At 45.8% G+C, this 24,956-nt stretch overlaps 1 protein-coding gene across 2 annotated transcripts in view; it reads right to left on the reverse strand.

The window, feature by feature from the left end:
* Positions 1–24,956, reverse strand: part of DIS3L2 (DIS3 like 3'-5' exoribonuclease 2) — a 225,168-nt gene that overhangs the window by 108,344 nt on the left and 91,868 nt on the right. For both annotated transcript variants that reach the window (XM_090050664.1, XM_090050665.1), the window contains 2 exons: positions 22,940–23,113; positions 7,233–7,312 (listed from right to left, as the gene is read on the reverse strand). In XM_090050664.1, coding sequence (XP_089906790.1) covers positions 7,233–7,312; positions 22,940–23,113 — 254 coding nt within the window. The remainder of the gene's footprint in view (positions 1–7,232; positions 7,313–22,939; positions 23,114–24,956) is intronic.

The raw sequence follows: 24,956 nt of genomic DNA on the forward strand, positions 1-24,956 counted from the left end.
TGTAGAGATCCTTTACCTAAAATAATCTGCACACATTTTATCCTAACATTTCCTACTGCAGTAGCAAAGCACTGGCCGTGCCTTTGCCTCTCCTGCCCCTTACCCGGGGAACGCTGCCGGGTGCTCGGTGGGTGCCATCGCAGCAGCAGTCAGAACAGACATTGCTGTGGACTATCTTGGAAAACTGCCTGCCTGGGAATGGCCTGGGAGAACACAATGCACTGGCAGGGGGAAAAAAGCCCTTTTGACTTGCAGATCTGAGGGTGAAACAGTTGAGACACAGAGGTGAAGTCCTCTGAATGCCAGGCACCCTTCAGACCAGTTGAGACGACAGCACAGGAAAAAATGCTAGTAGGAAATTAGTGTTGAGAAGCTAGTTGAGAACCTAGCAAGGGCCGTACCTCTGTACAGTTTCTCTTTAAGAGCATTTGCATGACAAGATTTTGTTGTAAAAGTTTCTCTGCTCTCAGAGCATTTCACCCTCTGGCATCACCTGAGGGCTGTGGCAGGGAGCAGGATTATACAAACAGGACTGAGACTGGTTTCAGATAGGGGACAAAACAGAAGTCAAGTGTTTTCATGAAATGCTAATAAAGGAGTAGAAACAAAAAGCAGAAACATGAGACAGGAGCTCAAATGCAGCCAAATGCAACTTTTTCCGTAAACTATAAGTAACTTTTTAAAGAGCTGTAGAAGTACTAGGAGGAGACTTCACCTCCATCTATTACTAAACCAGAACGCAGGAGGCAGGTTGCTCGCAGAACTGCATATGGTATTTGTCTGCTGCAGCTAATAAATTAAGCATTCATTGGCTAAAGAACATTTCAGAATAGGGCTGAAAAGCTACCTTGTGTGTAGCAAAGCTGCATTTGCGTAATACACCTTCAGAACAAGGGGTCGCGTGGCATTTTACAAACAATGCAATCGAGAAGCCCAGGCTTCAGATGCCAGAACTGTAAGCCAAACCTTTCAAACATTACAGGCAAACTTGGCACTGAAAACCTGCGCTTGGAGTGCACTCCACAACACCACCCAGTTCGGTGGCTTGTGTTTGGGGACAGCGGGTATCTCATTGCCAGGGTGGGGTGCATTTCTTTAACAGAAATGCCAAGTCCTCTTGCGGACCACCGGCTGGTACTCTGTTCAGTATCCCAGGAGAAACTCCCGCGGGAGGAACGTGGCAAATTATTAAAAAGGACAAACTTCACACTGTGTGTGCGGTAAAAATTGAGTGCAGGCTGAAGAACGAAGCAGATCGGCACCCCAGAGAACAAGCACATACTGGAAGCTGCTACACTCTGTTTCTACCTCTGTGTAAGTCGGAGGGGACTGTGTAGGAAAGTGGGATGTACATTTATTAGTGTTAGGTACCAGGACAGAGCCATGTCATACGCTCAAGGAAACCGGACCAGCCTCCTAGTGGAAGAACTGCCTGTTCTTGTTTCTTGGACATCCTGGCTTTTGGCAAAGGATGGAAGCAGATTGCCAGGCGAGACTTATCTCCAAAACCTACTCCGGCCTTCTTCCCACCGACAACCAGATGTGGAAAGCAGGACCAAGGTGGGTGGGAAACTGCTGGGGTTGAGACACAGCTCTTTCTTGTTTCGGCATTCTCACCGGCTGAGGCTGCACACTTTCTGACGTAGCAACTTCTGCCTGAAGACTGGATTCAGAGGAGCATCCCTAGGAGTTAAACTGGTTTCTTTTTAATTCATACAATCCAAGGACAGAAGATATCATTTAAATGAGGAACAACACATCTCCTATGTCTACTGAACCCAAGGACAGACAAGCACTGAGTACTGGGGAGAAGTATCTGGGTGCATATTTTTAACTCAGGTCCCAGGTAGACTTCTGCTACTCCAATCTTTTCCCAAGCACGTGGCAGATGGATGTGGACTCACCTGCAGCCTCTCCTTAAGGCAGGTAGGACGAGGGGCACAGTGAGGCAGTGAACGTGCCTCTGTGAAATCTGATGTCCATCTCAGAAGGAGCTCTTTGCCAGCAGATAAAAATTACCAGAGGAGACTGAGCCTGGCTCTTACAAACCCACTCGAAACACCAAGGTTCATAGCCAGCATGATAAAGGGAGAAGGACAATTTTTGGCACTTCCATCGCATTTTGTGCTTATTATTAATTTCCATTCGAGAAGCTAATTCTATCCGGAAGTTAACACTCCTTGAATGCGCCAAGATGGGAAGTGGCACCCAGCAGCCTTTGAGATGAATTACAATAGTTTTGGGAGTAGAAGGTCATCCTGTTCCTGAAACGAAGGTCTGTGGTGGCGAGGACCAAGGCTCTTCACAACTCAGTGCCTCCTTTCTGGGATATCTGTATTGAGCAGAGTCGTGCTATAGTGCGCCTCAATTGTTCCATGGCCTTCAGAGACACTGGGGCTAAGCAACACGACAAACACGTAGAAGAGATTTCCATCCAACAACCCTGTGTTCGGGGAGCCACTGCCATTTCCCTATGTTTCTTCCTCCACCATGTGGAACTTTCCCATCGACCAGATTTATATTCACGTCCTTCCTTGGCACTCACACCTACCTCAGTTTCTCTCCACCCCAGTTAAACCTCGTGGCCCAGGGTTGTTGCAAGAAATGATGCTCCGACCAGACTTTTCCAATAGCAACAGAGTTTTCCAATTCCTAAGAGTTAACACATTCAAAACCAAACTACATACCAGGTATTGGGGTTCAGACCATTTTTTTTTTTTTAAGGGAGAATAATGGGGTATGAACATCCTCACTGGAATTTGTACAAAACAGACCAAATGCATGAGTATTTCACTGTGTGGGAGTTGATTTAAAGTTCCTTTCATCCTCCCCATGTTTATTTTCCTGCTGTGACTGCAAAGTCCTATCTCTTTATACTCTGACACAGCTCAGTGCCCACTAATTTTACCTGGGACATTGCTTGTCATCGGAGGTTCATCTCTAAGGACACTGCTGTCCCTAAGATCCTTGGCAAAGGATGGAAATCTGGAGTAGAGCTTCTATGCATCCAAAAAAAGCACAGTCTAAAAACACTTTGTGCTTCTTCCAATTATCAAGCCCCTTAACAGCGGACTCCAAACTAAGATCTTTGGGGTGTTTTCTTCAGGATTCAGTTGACGGGCACACTTTTTTAATTTAATCTCCATCAAGAAATGGCTAATAAACTCCAATGACAGATGAAAGTCTGCACCTCCTAATCTTTTGGGACTTGTCCCAGGTCCTGAATTCAGGAAGTACAATGCTCTGGATGGTTGCATTGGTACAATCACAGAGGAACAGGGCTGGAAGGGACCTCTGGAGGCTATCTACTGGAGCCCCCCTTCGAGGCCGGATCATCCCTGTCCAAACCATCCTATACAAGTCCTTGTCTGACCTGTTCCTAAAATGACACAATCAACTACACCACACAACTATAAGCCATGTTGCCCAAAGGTACAAAAAGCAACCTAAACTATCACAGGAAAAGCAGGGGGAGGCAGAATGCCTTGACTGCTCATTCTCATGGCACGAAGAAAAAAGAATGCCAATATTAAACGGCTGTGTCGTTGCTTGCTCATACATGTCCAGGTTGAATAGCCATGCTGTCTAGGCAAACCCAGCCCAGTCCATCATTTAGCTTTATAATCATTTTATTCATTTCAGTCTTTACATCTCTTTGCCCTACCTCTTCCACGATATGGCATCTACACTTTCCAGCTTTTTCTTTCAGAAATTTAAGCCTTAGAAGACATAGATGGTGTTTTTTTAAATGATCTAAACCCCATGCACAGATGGCATGCAATGCACATGAATAGGAATTAGACTTGCATACTAGTGAATCCTACACAAGGCATTAAGAATATAAGCTTTTTCTTAAGCTTCATGAAAACAATTTTAACATATAAGAGGATCATAGATTAGAACTTAGTAAGTGCCACCCAAAACAAGTGAGAGAATGCATTTCCATTAGCCTCCGTCCAATTAATTACTATTGCATATTTTAACCATCTGTTCATTATTCACTTTGAACCATGTATTCTGGGCCAGGTGGCCATACTCTTCAGTCATCCTGAGCGCTACTGCATAATCTCACTGACCTTAAAGGGAATGCTAACTGAGTAAAGTGGGCCCAGTTGTGTTCTTTAAGTTCCCATTCAACACTAACCTTGAAAATTGGATGTGATGCTTGCTAACACAGGAACACTCAACAGTTCCTTGCGAAACAGAAATATAAGATACATTTAAATGGAAACACAGTGGTGATCTGTATTTGAGACGGGCCTGAATTTGTTCTGCATATTTCAGGGAGTCTGCAACCACAAAATCTGGGTGGAAAGACGCAGACGTGTATCTGTTTCTAATCACTGTAATGCGCCTGCACAGACCTTGTCTATCTAATTTATGGTCGTTTTATATTACATGCATGTTCTGAGGTGGGATTTCTATCATTCGGTCTCTAAACCACATCTACAATGTGTTCCTCTCAAATCCCTTTCTTTCTTTTAAGGGAGCATAATACTAATGTAAACTTGTGCTCTGAAAGCATTCAGTATTTCAGTATCAACCTAAGCAAGTCAATCCAAGGAGGCTGCTGTACAGTGACTTGCAGGTCCCAAATGGACAGACTGAAACCTCTCATTATTGATTTGCTAGCTCAGGCCAGACATAGCAGCAGAAAGTTGGAAGGAACCCCTGAGGCATCCAACTTAGCCCCGCGTGTTTGCAGATGCCATGGCAGGTGCTTAGTCCAAAAGGACATTCAGTCCCACTCTTTATCTAACGTCATCATGGACAGAGGACAGAGCCGGATAAGAGAGTGATCAAAGTATTCTTCTTCTCTTATATACTGGTCAGATGTCCAAGACACCTAATGAAATGAAAACCAAGTCCTTGCCCCTAAAGAGTTTGCCGTTTCAGTTGCTGGAAAACAATACTGATTGGAAGACAAAAGGAACGTATGATCACTTGAAAAGCTACTGTTTAAAGGTTGTTTCCATGGCTGCTCTATCTACAATCTCTGATGAGCGTGCCCCAGGGATATTTAGTGGTCATAAGAACTGGCTTTTCCAGGTAGTGTGGTTTCCATGGCCATTGTTCACAGACTCACTGAAGGCACTTCAAGGGTCATCTAGTCCAACCCCCTGCCCAATGCAGGGATGCTCCTCCTAACTCTGGGTTGTAATGGAGTTATAAGTGCACTAATTTCACTGTCGATCTCAGGCTATTTGGAGTAAGTGGAGGGCAACAGCTCCTTGACAGAAAATAAGATCCTTCCAAAAGAAGGTCCCCCCATCCAGAGTAATTTCCAAACATGAATGTCATAACGATCAACAGAAAGCACAGCCAAGGATGCACCACTCTAGCCAAGACGTGGAGGTCACGGACACTCAGACCACCGGTATGGTGGCTTCATTTGTTTATTATAGGACTCTCGATTGACACCTGCCATTTCTTCAATCATAAGTGAGGCACTGCATGAATACTTGGTAGGGTGCATCAAGATGGACTTGCTGCTTCAAGCATTTTCCTTTGCGAAGGTTCGTTTGGAGAAACGTGGAATCTATCCAAGGCTCCTGAAAATGGTTTCAAAATATTTCTATAAAATAAGAAACTGATGCTAAAGCTTCTCTTCTTTCTGGGATTTGGCTATGAAGCCCTTTGCTCCCAGGATAAGGGAGGAGGAACCCCTTACAACTGTTGAGTATTTCCTTGTCCCTTCTTGAGTCTTTATACCAAGAAGGTTTATTTTACAGAAGGAGTATCCCTGGGAAAACCAAGCCTTCAAATCTTTGTCTGTGGAGAAGTGGTCCCTTCACTCAGGCTCTGTATTGTCCTTCTGGACTTCCTTTCCCAACTGGTCAGATTTATGGGGGAGGAAAAATATAACTTGATCTCCCAAGGTCTCCTCCACTTGCTCATATGTAAGCCAGGCGGACAAGACCTTCATGTCCCAAAATAAGAGGAAGTCATTGAGAAGGGAATCTGAAGGGGACTCTTGCACTTGCTGCTGTGCTACAGAAATCCATGTAACACTTTAAATGATAACTGTTTTGGCATGATGTCTACCATGAACTCCCTTGTAGCCATGGCAATCAGGAGTTAATTCAGCCCACGTCTCAGTGGACCAATAACTTGTAAATCCCCAAGCAAGTGTGACGAGTGCAAGCAAAATACCCAGAGTTTCAAGAGTTATTTCTGAGCGACTTAGAGCTTGCAGGGGGGTAGGGATGGCACTGTACTGATTTACCTAAAAAAGCAGAGCGCCAGACAAAGTTTTTATCTAATGTTGTCTCAGAACTGCTAACATGCAGTAGAACTATAAATAATTTTACTAGCCTCACATTTACTTTCAATGGTAACTGCATATCTCTGTTGTACTGCTGTAATCCTAGACCGTATTTGGGTCTAAATGACATGACAATTTATTGGCCGAGTTGCTCAAAACAAAATCAACCCAAAACCACTTTGCAGAAAACACATCCACATAATACCAGCCTTCGGAGTGCTGCCTGTCTGCGACTGTGAATCTCTCGAGGATCAGATCCGATGATCGCAAAGAAACACACTGCTTTTTCAGCATCTGCATTAGCAAGAGCGTGCTTATTACATCGTGTGTATTTCTAAACCAAATGAACTCCTGGAGCTGTACAGAAAGAGCCAAGAGCCCTCTCGTCCCTCCTCTCCCCCCCCACATTACTGTTGCAATAATTGTTAAGACTTCACGTGGGAAGCTCCATAAATCAAACCCCTCGGGATTTATTCCCTAGAACTTGCTGTTCCACAGCCTACTCTATAGTAGCTTCAAGTGCAGACCAGGCAAACTAGAGAACTTAAAAGGCAAAAGCAGCAAGAGCTGAAATGAGTGTTAAAAGGGTCTCTACGATGAATGCCAAGAGGGAGCTTCATCCAGAAAACCACCTTAAAAAAGTCCCTTCTTTTCTCCAAGTACGCTGCATCCAAGGTCACCCAGTTCTACTAAAACATAAAAACTCACCCGAGGTAGATTAGGCCACTATGTGATGCCTCTCCTGCAATGACTGAAGGCATGGGGAATGCAGCTCAGATAAAATTATAGCTCTTACTATGGCAAGCACATTGGCTTTTGCCTGCACGGAGGCCAAGGGTTGGTTAAGAGACTGGTCTGAGGAGATCTGCTTTAAGAAGTCTAAGAAATTTTTGTCATGAAAAACTAAATACGGGAAGGCATCAGCTGCTAAAAACAAACAGAGAATAGTGTGTAAGATGTGTCATACCATCCGCAAGCTGCTTACAGGACAAGGCATCGTCAAGGTCCTTGGCAGTTGATGGATCAATGGTGAAGATGCATTCTTTCCTATCAAAGAAAAAAAGGGAACTTATCCTCTAGTTGGGGAAAAAGGCACCAAATAAAGACCACTGGGAAAGCCCAGCCAACAACAGTGACACTTTTTGGCAGACTGAGGTTGCTGTATCATGTTACACCTTTCAATGTACTTGCTTCTCCCCTTCCTGCGATCCACAGTCCCTCAGAAGCAACCTTCTCCCCCAAAAAAGGCATGTGGAATAGTGGTGCAATTAGTGAATGGCAATAAAGGTTACTTTTCTATTTTTTTCAAGAACAGTTCAACTTATGCAGCTCTTATTTAATTCTCCTATGTCTACATCAAGCCACCTAGACATAAAAACCACCTAAAGAAACCTCTGGGAAAGCCCACGGGCGTTGCGATTTCTTTCTGACCGGGGTGACTCTTTCCAGCGGGATGTTCTGCAGGCTGGTCCTAAGTCAATGTTAAGTTCAGCTGAGGGATGTTGGGTGTCTTACAATTTAAAAATGACCAACCTTGGCCCAGGGGTCTGACCCTAGGAGAAGGCCTGTGAAGCTAGGAAACAACCGAGCAGAAGGCATTACAAGTATACGGCAAGGCAGGCAAAAAGTGAGAGGCTAAAAAGGTATGCCAGTGGAGGAACTCAAAGCACATTAACGTATCCAGACTTTCACAATGGTCAGGAGACTATACCAGCCGGACACGTTTGCTTGTATGGTGATGACCTGATGAATAACAGTGGCATTTTACTCTTCTGGGCCCAGCAGAGCTTTGCAGGGCTCCCTTAACAACAGTACTTGTAGAACAGAAATTCAGGTAGGAATAAAAACATGAGAGAGTCCGTGAGCAAAATAAAGTTATGAATGTAACGTGGTGGGAACACCTCCACCATCTGATGGAGAATAGTTTTATGAGGAGCAAGTCAGTGGGCTGCAGAAATACCAGCCAGCAGACATGTCCCCCCACACAGCAAGCTGGTGGAGAGTGGCCTGGGAACGTGGATTTCTTGGAGAATTGCACTAGAGTGAAAAAAAAAAGATTGCCCCCGACTGTAAGAGCTAAATAAATCAGGAATAAATATCACTTCTGTGCTAAGGCCTGAATGCTTATAAAGGAAGCCCGGTGCAGCAGCCTCTTTAATACCACAGACAAGTCTAAAGGGAAAAGAGTTTATGCTGTTTCAAACCCAAGCTGGCAGCTTGCAAAGTGAAATCAAGTGAAAAAGATGTTTCAGGCTCAGTACAGGTCTTTGCAAAGACACCGTCCTGCATAAATTGGTTTATGGGATTGTGCGCAAGAACAACAATATTAGGCTTCTCTAGGAAAAATGGAGTTTGAAAAAGATTTAAATCAACAAGAAGCTCCAGGGAAATTAGAGAAGGAAGGGGATGCTAAGCTAAGGTTCCTAATGAGAATTAACAGACCAACTTTTCAGCATCCAGTCCATACTGGAGATCCTCCGGGCCTCTGAAAAATGTAGTCTCTTCCGCAAAGTGCTTACAACTAATAGAAATCTACTCTGCATATTATCCCTGTAGATGCAGACAATCGTACATCATGAGCGGGGGAACGATGATGATAGCAGCAATGGGAAATCAATCTAGGTAGATAGCAGTTGTGGCTCCAAGGCCTCAAAATAGACAAAATACAGTGTCTTACTCCCAGAATCACCACGCTTAAACGAGTGCACTTTTGCAGGATATGCCAGCGAAGTCTAAGCTTCGGCCCAGAGCTTGAAGCGCCTGAATATGAATCATGCTAAATGCCCGTCAGCCCCTCAAGCCCGGGCGGATCAAATCCCACTGACTTCCTGCCCTGCAGGCTGGATTGTGCCCGGATTTGACTATAAAAAAAATAAAAGAAACACAGGTTGTAAGCACTGGGGAACTGGAGTGAGATAAGTGCTGCAGCCCTTTTTTATTTCTGTTTTTCATCTTCGGGATAAGGTCATGCCCTACCAACATACATGGATCTAAGTTGGACTCCGACAGCCATCCTTGGTCTGGCCAATTCCTCTCTAAAACAAGCCATCTCCATTCAGAGGCTACTCCCTTTTGGAGATAAGGAGGAACAAAGAAGTTCTTTACACTTCCATTACCCCAGAAATCCATGGTATAAAGATGAGGAGCTGGGAGAGGAGCAAGGAGAGGAGCTGGGAGGGACCTCTGGAGGCTATCTACAACTTAACTGTAATGCCATACTGTCCAAAACAGATGCCCAGACTACAGCTACAAGAGCCTCATGGGCTTAGCAGGTTTTAACATCCCCACGTGATCTCACACACTCACAATGAGACCTCTGTCACGGCTGTTTTTCTAGCACTTGTATCAGCATAGTAATTACATGTGATGGAAGCATCTGTCACTATTTGACTGACGTCACCTCGCAGTTGTACGATTCGGCGTGGCGCACAGATTTTTCAGAGGCACAAAAACAGACTCTCTCCAATGCCCGAAGAAGGGTGGTTGCGCCCAAAACCTTGCAAAGAACCAATTTTCCAACTATTTAGTTGGGCTAATAAAAGATACCACAGAACCGTGTCTACCTACGTCCTTAGACCAACACGGCTACAACCAACAGCCCCAAAACCAGTTGAGCATCAACTCCCAATTGAAAACCTCCCCCTTGATATGTTAGCTCGCCCACCTAGAACAAGGCTGCCTAATCCTCAGATGAAGGTTGGTTTCTGATATTTCATGTGCATCCACACAAAACAGAGCTAGACAGCGACCCTGAGAGCTCCTTGACTGTACTGAGGCGCCGATCTCCTCGCAGTCTAGCTCTCCAGCACTGAGAATCAACCAGTTTAACAACCTGCAAACTGTCCTGCTTCCACAAATTCATATTCCTTAAATTAAAAGTCCATCCATGAATGGAATGTCAAAGTGATCTCTTTTCAAGGGACGGTGCTTGCATAACATCTCTATTTGCCCTTCCTCCCAGTGTCATTTCTGGATGCAGTGAGCGCCAACTCTCCAGATACGAATATGCCGGTAAGGCACAAGGCCACCACTAACCTGGCACTATGGCTATTGCAGATGAAACGCCCCAAAAAAGCCACACTGCAATTGCAGACAGCATTAAACTGAAACTGCCTGCTCGCTTCACACTGACAAGTCTTATAAAAAAGGATTAAGAGCTTCTTAAAAGCAAGCGGGGGTTCTTGTTTCAACAGAATAGGGCAGTTCTCCCAGCTGTTTAGGGCTGCAACCACAAATGCCTGCCACCCATAGCGATTTTGTAGCTCCAGGCGGCTTAAAAATTAATAGACTGGTTTCAACAAAGTGCATATTTGAAATCTGCGCTGGAAAGAAGTGAACATAAATACGCCGGTGCCAAACTCTGAACACATTTATACAGTATAGTAACTAATGAGACTGCTCTGCTTTTGAGAGACCCAGCCAATTAAATCTATTGTAGAGGTCAATGATGGGGCCTGAGTTCATAGGAGTGCAAACCTGCAGGGATTGTTGTATATGCGTCCAGGCTCTACAGTGCGCTACCAGATGCATTTCATCAACCCTAACCCGGGACAGGCAATCGCTGCTGCCCGACTCAACCCTGATGTTATGCTCCCAGAATGAGGGATTTACTTTCCCACGTGCCGGAGTGAACAGGGGCCTGGTCAGGCAGAGCTGATGCCCATCCATGCACAGTACACAGAGCAGATTCAAAGCCCTTTCACTTTTGGTAACTTTCCAGATTTGAGCCTGGAGGCTTCACTGGCAGTGCTGCCCTATGAAAAAATGGCAGAAGCAGGTGTAGAAAGTGACTCTGCAAGCAGTTCTGCAGAGTAAGGGCCAAGGGGTAACAGCCATGGTACAGCGGGCCCATACGCTGAAGATGTGCTCATCTTCCGCAGCAGCGTTCAAAGGTTACAGAAAAACGCTATCTCTGCTGCAGGCCAGGAGACCTAGAAAGTGTTTTAAATTAATTCCATCTGCCAGGAACTGCTCCGTTATTAAAGATGTCCCAGGCCACTGCAGGATCCACAGCTGGGCTGCTACAAAAAGCAGAGGCCCATCTAACAGCACTTTGCCCAGGCATGTTGTCCGAAAACCCTGTTAGTATTGAGGGCGGATGAGGCTTCAGACAAACAGATCCAGCCTCTGCTATCTCCTCCGCTCCTTCCTCCAAGTTCCCAGCATCACCCCATATCTGCATGGTATTCTGGACAGCACTGGCCCATCCAAAGCTCCAAACCACTGCAAGAGAAACAGTCGCACCACCCGAGTCTGCTGAAATGACCGCCAGTGCTGCAAACCAAACCGTCTCTCTGCCTCAGGCACCAAAATCAGTGAAGATGATGGCAGACTCCTGACTTTGAAACCCTCAGAGGGGAGATGGGTCACTGCCTCCTACCTCCCAGTGACTTCTGGCAGAGCAAAAAGCTGTTCAAAGACCCTCATCTATCCCCAGCAGGGCCAATCCCTCTCTCTGGCACCAAGAGATCTCAAAAGGATCAGAGCATGAGCTGAGCAAGGGCAAAACCACTTGAAGACAGCTTTTTAGTCATAAAGCTCAAAGCAACAGCAACTTTTATGCACCTTTCAAGGAAGACACTGACTGTGCAAACAAATGCTATGGCTGCGCACATCCTAATTTATGGCTATCACTAATGTCTACAGATTGCATGCTGCTGTCAAGCTTGTGAGGGCCGCCGCAGTATCCCTGTGGGGAGGTGCGAGGAGGGGGTGCTCCTCCTTAAAAAACCCACAGGAACCATCTCTTATCGTCATTGCACCTAATAAAAATCTGTTTTGTTCATTTAAATGTGTCAAAACATACTTTCAAAAAGTTACAAGATGTTCCAAAAGGGCTTGTTCCAATATACACACCACTCGGCTAGCTGAAGGAAGCTGGTTCAGGAGCTGGAGATGTGCAGGGAGTTGAGAGTTTTTCCGGTCTTCGAGCTGAAAAGGCCCAGAGATAAATGCGTGACTCCGAGCCATCAGCTTTGCTGCGCTGACTGAAAGCAAGCAGCTCCACGTGGAAACCTGCTCTTTACAGGAGCTCTTTTAGCCAAAACAAGTCTATATGCAAAAGTGGACGCACTCTGATGCGGTGCTTTTCTTGATGGAAAAATATTCTCGTTTCCACCCTCCCCCTAGGTTGAGCATGTGTGCCTAGGCTAGAAAGCTTCTACGACAATGCTGTGTTGCTGGTCGAGATCGTGGAATTGGTCCTAGCTCCTACAGGCACCAATCCTCCCTTCCTAACGCATCCTCCGAGACTGAATCAGAGACACACACAGCTTTCGTAAGCAACAGCTCACTTCATCAGATGTTGTTAACTGAATTAACTCTGACTCAGTTCGTTTTTTGCACGACTTCAGACTAACCTGGCGAATTACCACTCTCAACACAGCCTTTGCTGCACAGGATGAGTGTCCAGGTGAGCTGCTACAGTATTCGAGGGAGGCTGATTAACAAGGTGCCCATACCAAGCGAGGCAGAAGACAGCAGTGCCACAAGAGAGGCTAATGGGCTGCTTCCTTCAACTAGATTAAAAAAAAACCAAACAAACAAAAAAACACCTACAGAAAACCAAATAGGACAGGCAGCCTGGTTTACGGGATGGTAATATGCACATGCGCATGCTGGTCTATCAATCCCAATTGGTGAAGAAAGGTAATTGAGAACAGTTTCCCATTGCAGATCTCAGAAAAGCCTCGTTCAAGCAGAGAGGCAGGTCTGCTGACCAGCTTATTTATATCATTTTTCTTTTAAAAGGATCTAGGAAAAAAAAAACCTGCTGATGTAGCTCTGAAGGCAAGATCAGCACTTTATCACTGAGCCAGAGGGTGATCAAGACAGGCAAGGAGCAAAGGATCGAAACGGTCTTGTATTACATTAGGTAAACTGGTGTGTTCATGCAAGAGATTTTGCCATTTTCAAAGGAGAAAAACACCCTTCTGATGTACAGGTGGCCCTGAAAAGCCTGGTACAATATATTGGTGAACTCGGCTTCCACAGTTCAACAGATTGGTTAGATTTATTAAATGTCAAATGCAAAAAGGCCAGGAGGAACACAGGTCTCAGTGGGGAGGGCACCGTCTTCATCCAAGTGGAAGGCTACTTGGAGCAAGACGAAGTATTTTGTGTTGCAAGCTACAGCCTCAGCCTGTGAACGGGTGAAGCTCCTGGCAAACCACAAGCCTGGACTGCAGCTGGGCACAGCTCGAGGGTCCCTAAATCAACATGTGGGGAAAAAAACAAAAAAGCTTGATGCTGGGAAAGAACAAGAGAGTGAAGGCTTGGACAGAGCGGATATTTCAATTGAACAAAATGTTCAAGTACGGCCACAACAGCCCTCCACCACGCAAGGGAATCGTCCACCTACAGTATTTGGCTGAAGAAACCAGTCAGGTGGAGACGCCAAGCCTTTGACTGTCAATCTCTGATGATTTAATCCCCACAAATGATTAAATATCTGCTGCTGGGTGACAATTCAGAGGACACTGGAGCCCAAGACCCCAGCCATCCGGCCTGGCACCCATCTCTGGCAGTGACAAACAGCAGATGTTTTAAAAGGATGGTATATGTATGGAGCATGTCTAGAGTGCTCCATAACCCCCGTGGCATCAACCACCAGGGAGGTCAGACGGTACAAGCCTGAATTTTCTATTTAACCCCTGCCAGGGGGAGTGAGGTACAAATCAGCAAAGCAGAGAGAACAAATCCACATAGCCAGATAGGCTGCACACACATGTGCGTGGATGTTTGGTTCCCCAGGGACAACCAGAAGCAGAGCATCTTGTGCCGCCGCTAGTTGTTCCTGGGGAGCACCTGTGCCACACACCCTCTGGCACACAGCAGGCTACCCCGAGTGGGGTAGAAGAGGCTGGGGCCAGCACTGGGCTGGCCCCAGCAGCCTTACCTGATGTTCTGGGAGGTCCCGTGGGGCTGCAGCAGTAGCAATCTTGCCACTTGGAGCCTGGCTGGCAGTGGAGCGTGGCTCTAGCCAGCCAAGCTCTGGTTTTGAGTGGCGCGCACTGTCCCTGTGCACTGTCCAGTTTTTCTTCCGTGGGTTTTTTTGGGCCCTGCATATCCAGGGGTCAACCATCCCCCAGCGCTACTCCCTTTGCAGTGCAGAGAACAGCTGAACGTGCAGTATATGGTGCCGCAGACACGTATGTGGTACCACATACCGCACAGCCACGCTCGTTTGGATGCAGCTGTAAAGAGCATCCGCATTACTGCATATTTTGGAAAGAGAACTTCTTTTGCTCTGTGCCAGCCATCGACCGGGGTGGGACCACTCAAATGCTAAAACTCTTCTATGCCACCCACTTGAATTCAAGTTCTTCCATGCCAGCCACTTAGTTACTATGCAAATCCCCTGGCTTTGTCCCAAAGCTGGTGCTCTCAGTCCAAAGTCTTTGATCTTTGACATTCGTCAGTAATGCTTCCTGCCTGTTCGAGGCAAAATAAATCACCCCAAATGACCGTCAAATGAAACCAGAAATTCATTAGGCACTACAGTCCATGCACGCTCCTCTCAAAGATGGGTGCTATTAGAGGGGTTTCGGTTGCGCACGTGCCTTTCCAAGACAACGCAGAGCTGCACTGAACCCGAGGGACTGCCTAAATTTGGTTTGAAGCACCACTTAACCATAAAAACCTTTCATCAGGGGTTCCTGAAGCACCGGCCTGAAACGTCTACAAAAGCATTACGTGTTTCAGGAACACCAGCCTGCTGTGGCTTCAGTCAGTGGTTGGAGGGGAAAAGGTAACGACCATCATTTTGTTTATGAACGTTGAGGTATTGTGGGCCTTGTTTAAACGGATCTGTCAGCACTAAGACATTTACAGGGAGAGTGACTGCATGTCTAGACTCTTGCAACGCATTTTCCTTCTTCCAGGGACTCCTCCAATTGTCTTGCTCTCTTCTCTTGGCGAAGGCGAACAATGGGTGGGTGTGAACACAATTCAGTGCAGCGGTCTGGCTTCCCCTTACTATAACTTGGTGCCGGCGTTTGAAAATTAACTGGCGAAAACAATTTTAGACTTGCCACTTCTCAGGCCATCTCGAGGACCCTGCTGGGCTCCGTCTCAGAAAAAAAAAAATCTAAACAGACATCATTTCTCAGGTCTGGAAACACTCGCTCTCATTCGGGAATAGGCGTCCCAGTGTTGTCAACTCGCTCCAGTGAAAGCTAAGAACATTTTTTCACGCAACAGGCTGATTGTTATGGCAACCACAAAAATGAATCTCATTCTTCAACCACAAATGAACCCAAGTAGAAGACAGTGCCTGTGCAGGCTTCCTACGAAATACCAATGAGCGCAGGTCCTATTCCTATAGATGTTCATCACTCAAACGGACATGAAATACTCCTTTCCAAAAGGAATTTCAGACAATGGTCTCTGTCTGCACAGTCTAAAGTCTCCAACACTGCTTGCCAAAGATACCTATTGCTTCATGTCTCTGCCTACTGCACTAACCGCTCAACCTTTGGCAGCTTTCAGTTAAACCCCAAGACAGCTGCTTAGAAGAAAGGTTCTCAACAGGATTTAACACAAGAGACATGTACTACACAAGCACATATAGCCTAGAGAACATACATCCAGCAAAAGCAATCTGCACGTCATCTAACTTTTCCTCTCTGTACATGAAAAGTCTGCTGTAAACTTAATTTGAGAATAATCAGGAGGAGACAGAAAAGTTGTCCTACCTCAAAATACGATTGGCAAAAGCAATCCAAGAATCCACTGCAGCAGGCAGCAAACGCCAGAAGTCCTGTCTGAGGATGTCAAACCAGAGCTGGCCTTCATAATTTTTCCATGTTTATTTTTTAGTTAAAGCCTGCCTTCACTCAAAGAGCAGATCCCGGTCCAGCTGCCAATGCCCCCCTGATGTATAACACAACTGCAGTCATCGACACTGGAGTTTCCACAAAAGCAGGCTCCCCGTACTGCCGAACCGGGATCAATTCCAGCGGTGGACTCACGGCTTCAGCTTAAGGTGAAAAATGTCTTGGTCTTTAAGGTGAAAAATGACCTACGGTGAAAAATGAGGCCTGGTAACAAAAACCGAGCTACTGAAAAAGCCAGGATGCTACAAAGAGATCAGAGAGTCTTTCAGGGACTCAAACCCAGCAATATTTCTACAAGTCGTACTACAATTGTGCCTCAAATGTAATGAGCTTTCCATAGAGAAAGAAGAGCGGGAGTGTAACTGAAAACGCTCTTGCAGCACACAAACCTTTCTAATCATAGATTCACAGAAGCTAGAAATGGAAGAGATGTTAGGTCATGCGTCTCCCAGGGGCCAGCGCCGGCCGGCTCTCGCCAGCATGTTTGGAAGAACTTTGTTCTGTCTAGGATTAACCACCTGAAACGATGGCCACGGGGCTCCCCAAACTGCCTGCGGGAGTCTATGCCACCGCCTAATTTAGGAAGCACAGAAACCATTTCCTCTTGTGTCTGGTCTACTTATCCTAGTCATGTTTCTTTCTAAATAACTCCTACCCTACCCTGATGGTTCATAAGTGTCTAGTCTTTTTGCTGACTATCACACGGTTAAGAGCTAATCCTTGCAAATCAATCCTTTTAGCCCATGGATTAGTTTTGCGACTCTTTCCTGACCGATTTCTCTCTTTCAGGGCAGATGGGGTTGTGGTACACTTCTCAAATGTAACCCTCCGATTTCCCGGAAACCAGATTTCTTCAGGTGCCACATCCAGTGAGTCCAGTTTTCTGGGCATAAAAAGAACCTGAAACCCTTGCTCCAAACAGGCCAGGCCTCTCAGCCGTTTTGGTGAGGACGATGAACTAAACCCCCAGGCAATGAAGGCAAGGGAAAGAAAGAGCATGGTTTTCGCTTTAGCTGTCCAAAAGCACTGAAGGGGCGGGGGGCTAGGGAGCCGTCACGGTGCCTAATACCCAACACATATTCAACCATCTCACCAAGTGCCCTGACTTTAAGAGGCAAAGCACCCATAACCCCCCCATGAAGCTGATGGAAAGTGCAGTGGTTCAGACATTCACCTTTGGAGGTGCAGTCTCTTTAATTAGCTGATGGGGGCAGAGGTGATGCAGGGACTAAGGCACATGGGTGACAGCCCAGGGGTACAGCAGAGGTCAAATTGCAACAAATCTGCAAACTCTCCCTTGAGAAACCCTGTAAACCCATGCCCTGTGATAGCAGGGTGAGGCTTGCTCTACTTCTGCTTGACAAAAGCTTTTGGTAGTGGAAAACCTCCAGGGAATAAGATGTTTAATGACGGTTTATCTGCCTTATACCCTTTTCAAGTCCTTAAAGCCTTCCACCTGCCTGGAACAGACATCTGCTTCGCAGGCTGGCCCCCCTTCGCCCTACTCCTTTGTGCACTGCCGGGGGAAGGCAGCCGCTGCTGTTAGCACAGGCTCTGATTTTATCAGCCCACCATCTAGTTGCACACACCTCCTTAAGACTCTGCCACAAAGTCTTTAATATAAACGCTGCTAATCCCTAATCCCATCTGCACCCCTCCTCAAAGGCGGCACAGGAGTGGGCACAACAGCAACACCGGAGCCGTCCCACTGCCAGCAGTTTCCAGTTACAAACTGTGCCCGGAGCAGAGCCTCCCTGTCCAGAATAGGACGTAAAGACCGGAGGAAGCACCTCTTCTTTTCCTACTTCTCTGATCAAAGGAAGGAAGCCCATAAGATTTTTAAAGGAGCAGCTGAAGTTGCTATTTACCCTGTAAAGATGACCTTCAGCCATGGATGAAAGACCTTTGAGGATATCACAGTTTGTGACCGATAGGTTATATCTTAAAAATATGAACTCCATGGCTTCTTCACAAGGGTAGAGCTTTTTGTTTGCAAGACCAACAACTTTCATGAGGTCTCATCTGCAGGGAAACAATGTTCATTGATAGCTTAATGCCAGCTGTAATAAAGCCTCATTGATTTTTGCTTTGCAGGACGTTCAGTATTTAGCATTAGCACCAAGGCTGCCCTTTTTGCTCAGGGGGCGACTTTTCCGAGTTGATCCAGTGAAGAACATTTCAGCTCCTTTGACACCTATTAACTGTGCAGATAGTTCACTGCTTCTCGCCACAACACCCCTTCCCTACTCCGTATTTTTAGCTCATTGTTTTCTATTTTGGCAGCTGAGAAACTGCACTTGGTAATTTTACCTCCAGCTTCATATTTCTTCTTAAAAGTGAATACAATGTCCTGTTTATAATAATAAAAATCGCTAGTTGGCAGGATGACATCAAATGGAAAAAAAGAGAAAGCAACTGGAAAATTGAGAGCAAGCAATTTTGAGTGCCAAGTTTCACATTTGTAATGGTCCAGAGGAGGTCACTGGGCTCACTTGTGAGGCGAATGGTAAAGAAATAGATCTCCTTGAGTTCTTCCATGTTAGACTATATAAACCTTGACTCGACCCAGGTTTAGTGCCTTCCAAAAGAGTGACGTTAGACATTTTCCACAGTAACACCAACAATGGGAGACATGCAAAAGGCAAAATTGCTTTGCAAAGAACGGCCTTTTTTCTCTCTCCAATATTTAGGTTTTTGTTTCCCACTATGATTGGACTTTCCTGGCTTTAGTTTCTTGTCCCAGTTTAGCCGTAAAGGAAACAAAAAAGATATGAATGAAATTAGAAACATTTGGAACAAGCCTTAGAAATAGCTTTTGGGTTTCTTAAAGTTCTGGCTAAACCTCTTCAAACCGTTTCCTCCTGTGACCCCCCCCCAGGGCCCCTCACCTACCCCCAAAATCTGCATTTCCTTTTTTGCTGTGACCTCCTCCGCTCTTCCAGTGAGGTTTTGTACGGCACCATTGAGACGCTCAGTACAAAGCAAACAAGGAAATGAGAAGTACGGGTCAAAGCCCTAGAAAAAGCCAGAAAATGGCTGAATGTGCAAGAACTTGCCTCTGCTACACCATTCCTCCGGTTGCTCCGTGTTACTTTGAAACTGTAAACGGAGTATTCCTCTTCTGCAACTATTTTTCCCAGTTGATTAAGAAATATTAGTTCTAATCAATTTGAGTTTAAAAAAAAAACGGGAATGTGGGTCCTATTTATGTCATGACATCGAAATGCTACGGAGCAGACCTTCCATCAATTATGTCAAACTTTCTGTAGAGAACGGCTGCTTTCAGTTCACAGTGACAACACTTAACATTTATCTTGTACTTTGCATTACAGGGCCTCCATGTTCTGTGCAAACAATTAAGCTCAGAGCTTCTATGAAATATTTGTCTCATTTTACAAATAGATAAAAGGAAGTAAAGTGAGGTCAAGAGCTTGCCCAAGATAATACCGTAATCAACAGCAGGGCAGGAACTAAAACTGAGAGCAACCGGGACAGTTTATAACTGGCTACAGGTTTTATGCATTAGAAACTATGAAAGTATTTTAAAAATCTTTTCTTTTTGGTTTTTAATAACATTACTAGAAGATTTTCTTTTATTTTTACTTAATAAAGCAACTACCTGCAAGGTCTATTGATAGGGCAGAAAAGCCAGTCCAGCAAGCATAACAAGAGGGCACATACCTTTTTAAAAAAAAAAAAAAAAAGGAAGGAAAGACCAGAGAGAAAACAATTTGGGAAGTGCATTTACAAAACAATACAAACAAACAAAATAACTCCCTTACACTGATTAACATTAGCATCCGCCATGAATGCTTCAGACATACTTTCCATTTTATCCTACAATGGCATTCAGTCCCAAATCCTTTCTTTTAAGAGTTCCCCATCGGGAACCATGAAGGATTGCAACGATTCGTTGAAACAGTGAAGTGATGTCTGTGATGAGACTATTCCCAATGAGAACACAACAAAGATGTGTTTAGAAACCAGCCTTTTCTCGTTTGCTAGAAAATTAGCTTCTGAAGTAGGGGGAAGACGATAAGGTCAATACGTGAAGAACTTAACACTTCCCATGCCAATGCAGTCAGCCGTGTTAGAAGTCAAGCTGTCGCCTGCCTCCTGCCCAGCGCTTGACAGAGAAGTACTCAGCACTACTCAGCTGGGTAGTCGAGCAATAGTCAAGTAATTGCAACCCGCTTCCACACTAAGCTGCATAAATGAGAAGTTACCCAGAGGAAGCTAGAACAGGTATCATTTCATTTAACAACTTAATCTGTGATTTACAACAGCATAGCTGACCCAGAGACTCCACAGACCTGTCTCACTGCCAATGCTGACAACATGCTATCATAGCGCTGACAGCACGTCCCAATCCTTTCTGGCTACCGCCCCACTTACGCCAAAACTCAGCCCTCGTAAGTATATATCTGCAGGCCCCAGGACCCAATCTCATATGGGATCCTGACCCCTACTTTGGGAACTCCTGGTCTAGAATGGGTTTTTAAATGAACTGTACGAGGGCTCTAATTAGAATTGGTCGGGCACATAATGCATAAAGTGCATTGGCATAAGCCTTTTTTCAAAGGGGTTTTCAGATGGCTCTTTCTGTAGCACGGATGAATCCTTATAGCACTGTAGAAGCTCCAGGAAGACAACGTAACCATGTACACACGGTTGGTGATGTCTGACATGCTGAGAGACCCATCAGGTACCTGCACTGCACTGACAATCTGCAGTACAATATACTTCGGACAGGTGACACCAATGCAGCTCTTTCAGCGCTGGCCCAGTGTCGGGCACTCAACGAACAGCCACAGGGGATGAGACATTACAGCTCCACAATAAAAAATGCCTGGATTGACCACTGCGCAGTTCAACGTTGGGCCTTTGTGAGGCAGGAAAGGTGAATGAAGGTAGGTGGAGAAAGTGTCACTTAGTTATGTCTCATCACTAGTCTGAATAAAAAATACCTTCTTTTGCAGTCTGCAAACCTCTCACTCGGACGTTGTGACAGAGCACATTAATACCGTGTTTCGCCTCCATGTCCAGATGCAGACATTTTATGCTACCATCATGCGTGTTTAGACAAGAGACTGATAAGTAGCAACAATGGCAGTTGATATTAAAGGTCTGAACACATGAAGATGAAATAATTATCTTGGAAAGCCTTACGAGGAAAGGTACAGATTTGAGAGGACAGGTGGAAACAGGTGGACTCACCATCACCGTGAAGGGAGAGAGGAGGATTTAGGCGACGTAACCGCAACAAACGTGACCGAACACCTTGACAATTCTCCATGTAAAATTCAGTATGAAAATCGAGAAATGCACTCAGAGTGGGTTTCCAAGAATGACTGTGTAACTGGAGATGAGTCAAGTTCCTCATCTCATAACAGTGCTGCTGCTAAGGCAGAAAGAAAGTAGGGAAAGACTTCTGAAGCAGAGCTGAGTGGCCAAAAATAAGATAATTCAAGTGACATCTGCCCTGGACGCGTGCGTTTCTGGTGCAGCCAGACATCTTGTATCATTTTTTAAATAATTCCTGATCTGAAATCCAGCGTCCGAATGTTGACACCAGCCAATAAAGGGTCCAATTCTCCACGGCATGTCACCACTTTGTGGCAGTGCAATGTCGCTGACTTCACTAGCCACACGCCAGTGCTGGAGCAGGGAATTGGTCCAATACTTCTTTGCATCTAGAATGCCGCGCTCTGGAGCTGGGGTGGAAATCTTTGGTAGCTCTGGCAGTAACGCATGAGATGATTGCCTGCTTCCTGCCAAGATCACAGGGAGCTTCACAGGCATAACTTAAGCCTCCCGAGCCTTCTGCGAGGTAGGGAAATAGCATCCATTTCACATAGGGAAAAGCCACATGGAGAAAAAGCTGTTGAACAACTGGCTGCAAAAAGCTTAGGGAGCGGATGGCAGTCAGGAACAGCACCCAAATGTGACTTCAGCTACTTCGTCACCTTCCCCTGCCACCTTTGCCTAGAGACCCAAGTCCTGGCTTTTCACCTGTACAATCCAGATACTCAATACTGCGTACCCTCTTAACACATTACATGACCCTTACAGGGACCTACATGGATAAACCAAGAGGGATGGCCTCGCTGTTCGTATACACACACGTGTTCACACCGGCACAGTTAATGGATAGAGCTCTTTCATAAGGGACATGCAAATACTGCATCTTCACCACGATAGGCAGGAAAGTTCATTGGACAAAACTCACAATGTCCAGTGCCCTGAGACGCAACAGCAATTGCCGACTTCTCAAAATCCTGCAAAACTCAAAACACCTGGACAGGACACGGGACATCCTCTGCCTGCCCAAGCCCCAATATAACAAATCAGAAAACCCAAGCCATATTTAGACATGTTCTCAGCCCTGCAGAGCACATAAACGTTAACACAGATCTTTACAGCAAACCCTGAATTATCAGCACCAGTAAAAAAAAGACGACTTTGAGTCTTCAAAACAAATCCTTGCATCAACAGACAGTCTCAGGAAAACTACAGCTTGAGTATTTGCAACGTTCTAGGCAAAAACAGCTCTCAAACTTGATACCACTTTTAAATTGTTGTACCGAAGCCTTAATTTTCTGTCTTCGAAGGGATTACAACGTTCATTACCATACAACATGCTCCCCTAGGCTGATTTTTTTTTTTTTTAAGTGGAGGGCTACTTGCCTAGCTAACATGGTAGAACCAAGAAAAGTAACTGTTACGGTACTGCCTATTAATAATGTGATGAAACACATGGTGCCTGTGAAGCAAAGCACACCACACATACAGCAACACAAGAACAAGCTGGACACCAAAAAAGGCTTTTGCTTATTACCTTAAATCTCTCCTGTTGGCCAACTCTTCTGGTGGGATGACCCAAGGCAGGCGTTGGGGAAGGCACGCAAGAACTTCTTGGGGAAAGTCAGAAAAATCCACGCCGTATTCTCTGAGGATCCCCTCCGTTTCTGGTTCGATCTCACCAGCCTGACCCAGACTTTTGGTCATCTGCCTATGGAAAGCAAGCAAAAGGGGTAAAGCTTTTTTTTCAGTGTGACATTAAGGCAGTTGACTTGCTGACTAAAGTCCTATAGAAGCCTGATGCATCCGTGATTGAGCCATTGAGAGCAAGCACATTTTTCCCCCCCTTCACTCCTCCCTGAGTGTTGGCATAGGGCTTTGAAGGGAGCAGGACAAAGCCACGATTTATGTCAGCCGAGGAAGATGTGAAGCACGAGCCAGACTTTATGCCGCTGCTATTTTCCATATCTCGCTTTAAGGAGACCGTTTATATGATCGGGTGTTTTGAGCATCACGAGAGTATCCAGTTACAGGAAACAGAAAAGCCACAGTAGCATGTCCGGTGGTTAAGAGCTCTGTGCTTCTAGCACAAGTCCTATAAATCACTGGCTCTTGACCTCTCTTACACAGGTGACATCTGTGCCGCCACCACCGAGAAGCAAGCCCTGACTACTTGCTCCTGTGCATCGTGCACCACTTGCCAAGAAATGTCATGCTGTCGTTAAGGGAAGCTCCGAGGATTTCGGTGTTAGACAGGCTCCTGGAGCAGTGCTAGGCATGCCCCCCACAGTTCTCGCAGCAAACGTCCAACATTTATCCACCACGTGAAGAACATGGACAGGGAGCGAGTGGGCAGGGCCCATTCCTCAGCAGCCATCTCAGGATCCCCACGGAGGTGGCAGATATACTCTGGGGATGCTGTGTCACAACAGGGAAGTTTCAGGACCGTCCCCAACTCCTCCTGCCATCAGAAAGCGGTCTCACCATTCAGGACCTTTTGTAGCTCAGCTTCTCTGCCTGAAGGCACTTTTCAAAGAGCCAAGCAAAGGGCATTGCACGCTCCAGTGCAGCTCTGCAATGCCGTAGCTAGCTCTACATGAGCTGCTGCAGGTACCAGAAGCAGTCTAGCCTGGGCAGCAAAGGACTTCACGTGCTTCTTTGCCCAAATATCCTCTCCTCTCTTACCAGAACAGCATACTGCACCTCAGCATCAAGCAAGTGAACTGTTTCCAGCCATTTTCCAGACTCTTTCAAGGCCTGAGGGCCCCCACGTGGTGCTGCTGGTGGTATCAGCTTTTCCTGCTGGAAAGGGGCCGGGGGCTCTGGCTGTGGATGGAGGCAGCATTGGGTCACACATCTAATCATCTTTGATGAGCAGCTCTGCAAATGCTTGCGGGAGGCTGTTTGTCTATTATGCCTACAAACCACTTCCATCTGCTCCACTGCAACTCGCACCAAATGTTACGCGCCCAAAGCCTCTGGCATCGACTGCGTTTCCATTTCTAAGGGGCAAAAATGACCTGAAAATTGTGATTCTGCATAAATGGGGAGAGATTTCTTTCCCTATGGGATGAGAAAAGTAGTACTAGAAACTGGAATCTCTGGGGACGAACCTTTCTTTACAAGCTGTGTGAGGAAGGTCAGGATTTTATTATTAGCATAGCGCCGCTATTATGAACGGCACCACACAAAGCAAAGGGGACCATGGTTTCTGACCCCAAGGAAATGAGAATCTAAATTTAGAAAAATTCATCAAAGTATGCTAGTCCGGAGAGGAGGAGGATACAGCTTCCATAATAAAGGTTTCGGCAATGTGTGAAATACAATAACATAATATTCACCCTTTTGTCGTAATGTTAATGACTGAGAACTGGCACTAATTACTTTCCTGGTACAGGGCAAAAAAGGGTACTTTCATTCCGACATGCAGGATGCTCTCAGTGTTTCTAATGCACCATAAACTTCTATAACAAACTCCATTTGCATGGTGCACAGAAGCTCATCTTCTTTATGAGAAGATACGTTATCGCTCCCCACGATAGGGAGGGCAGTGT

This window comes from Crocodylus siamensis, chromosome 6 (genome assembly GCF_052110815.1).
Source record: "Crocodylus siamensis isolate JL-2025a chromosome 6, ASM5211081v1, whole genome shotgun sequence".
Taxonomy (NCBI): Eukaryota; Metazoa; Chordata; order Crocodylia; family Crocodylidae; genus Crocodylus; species Crocodylus siamensis.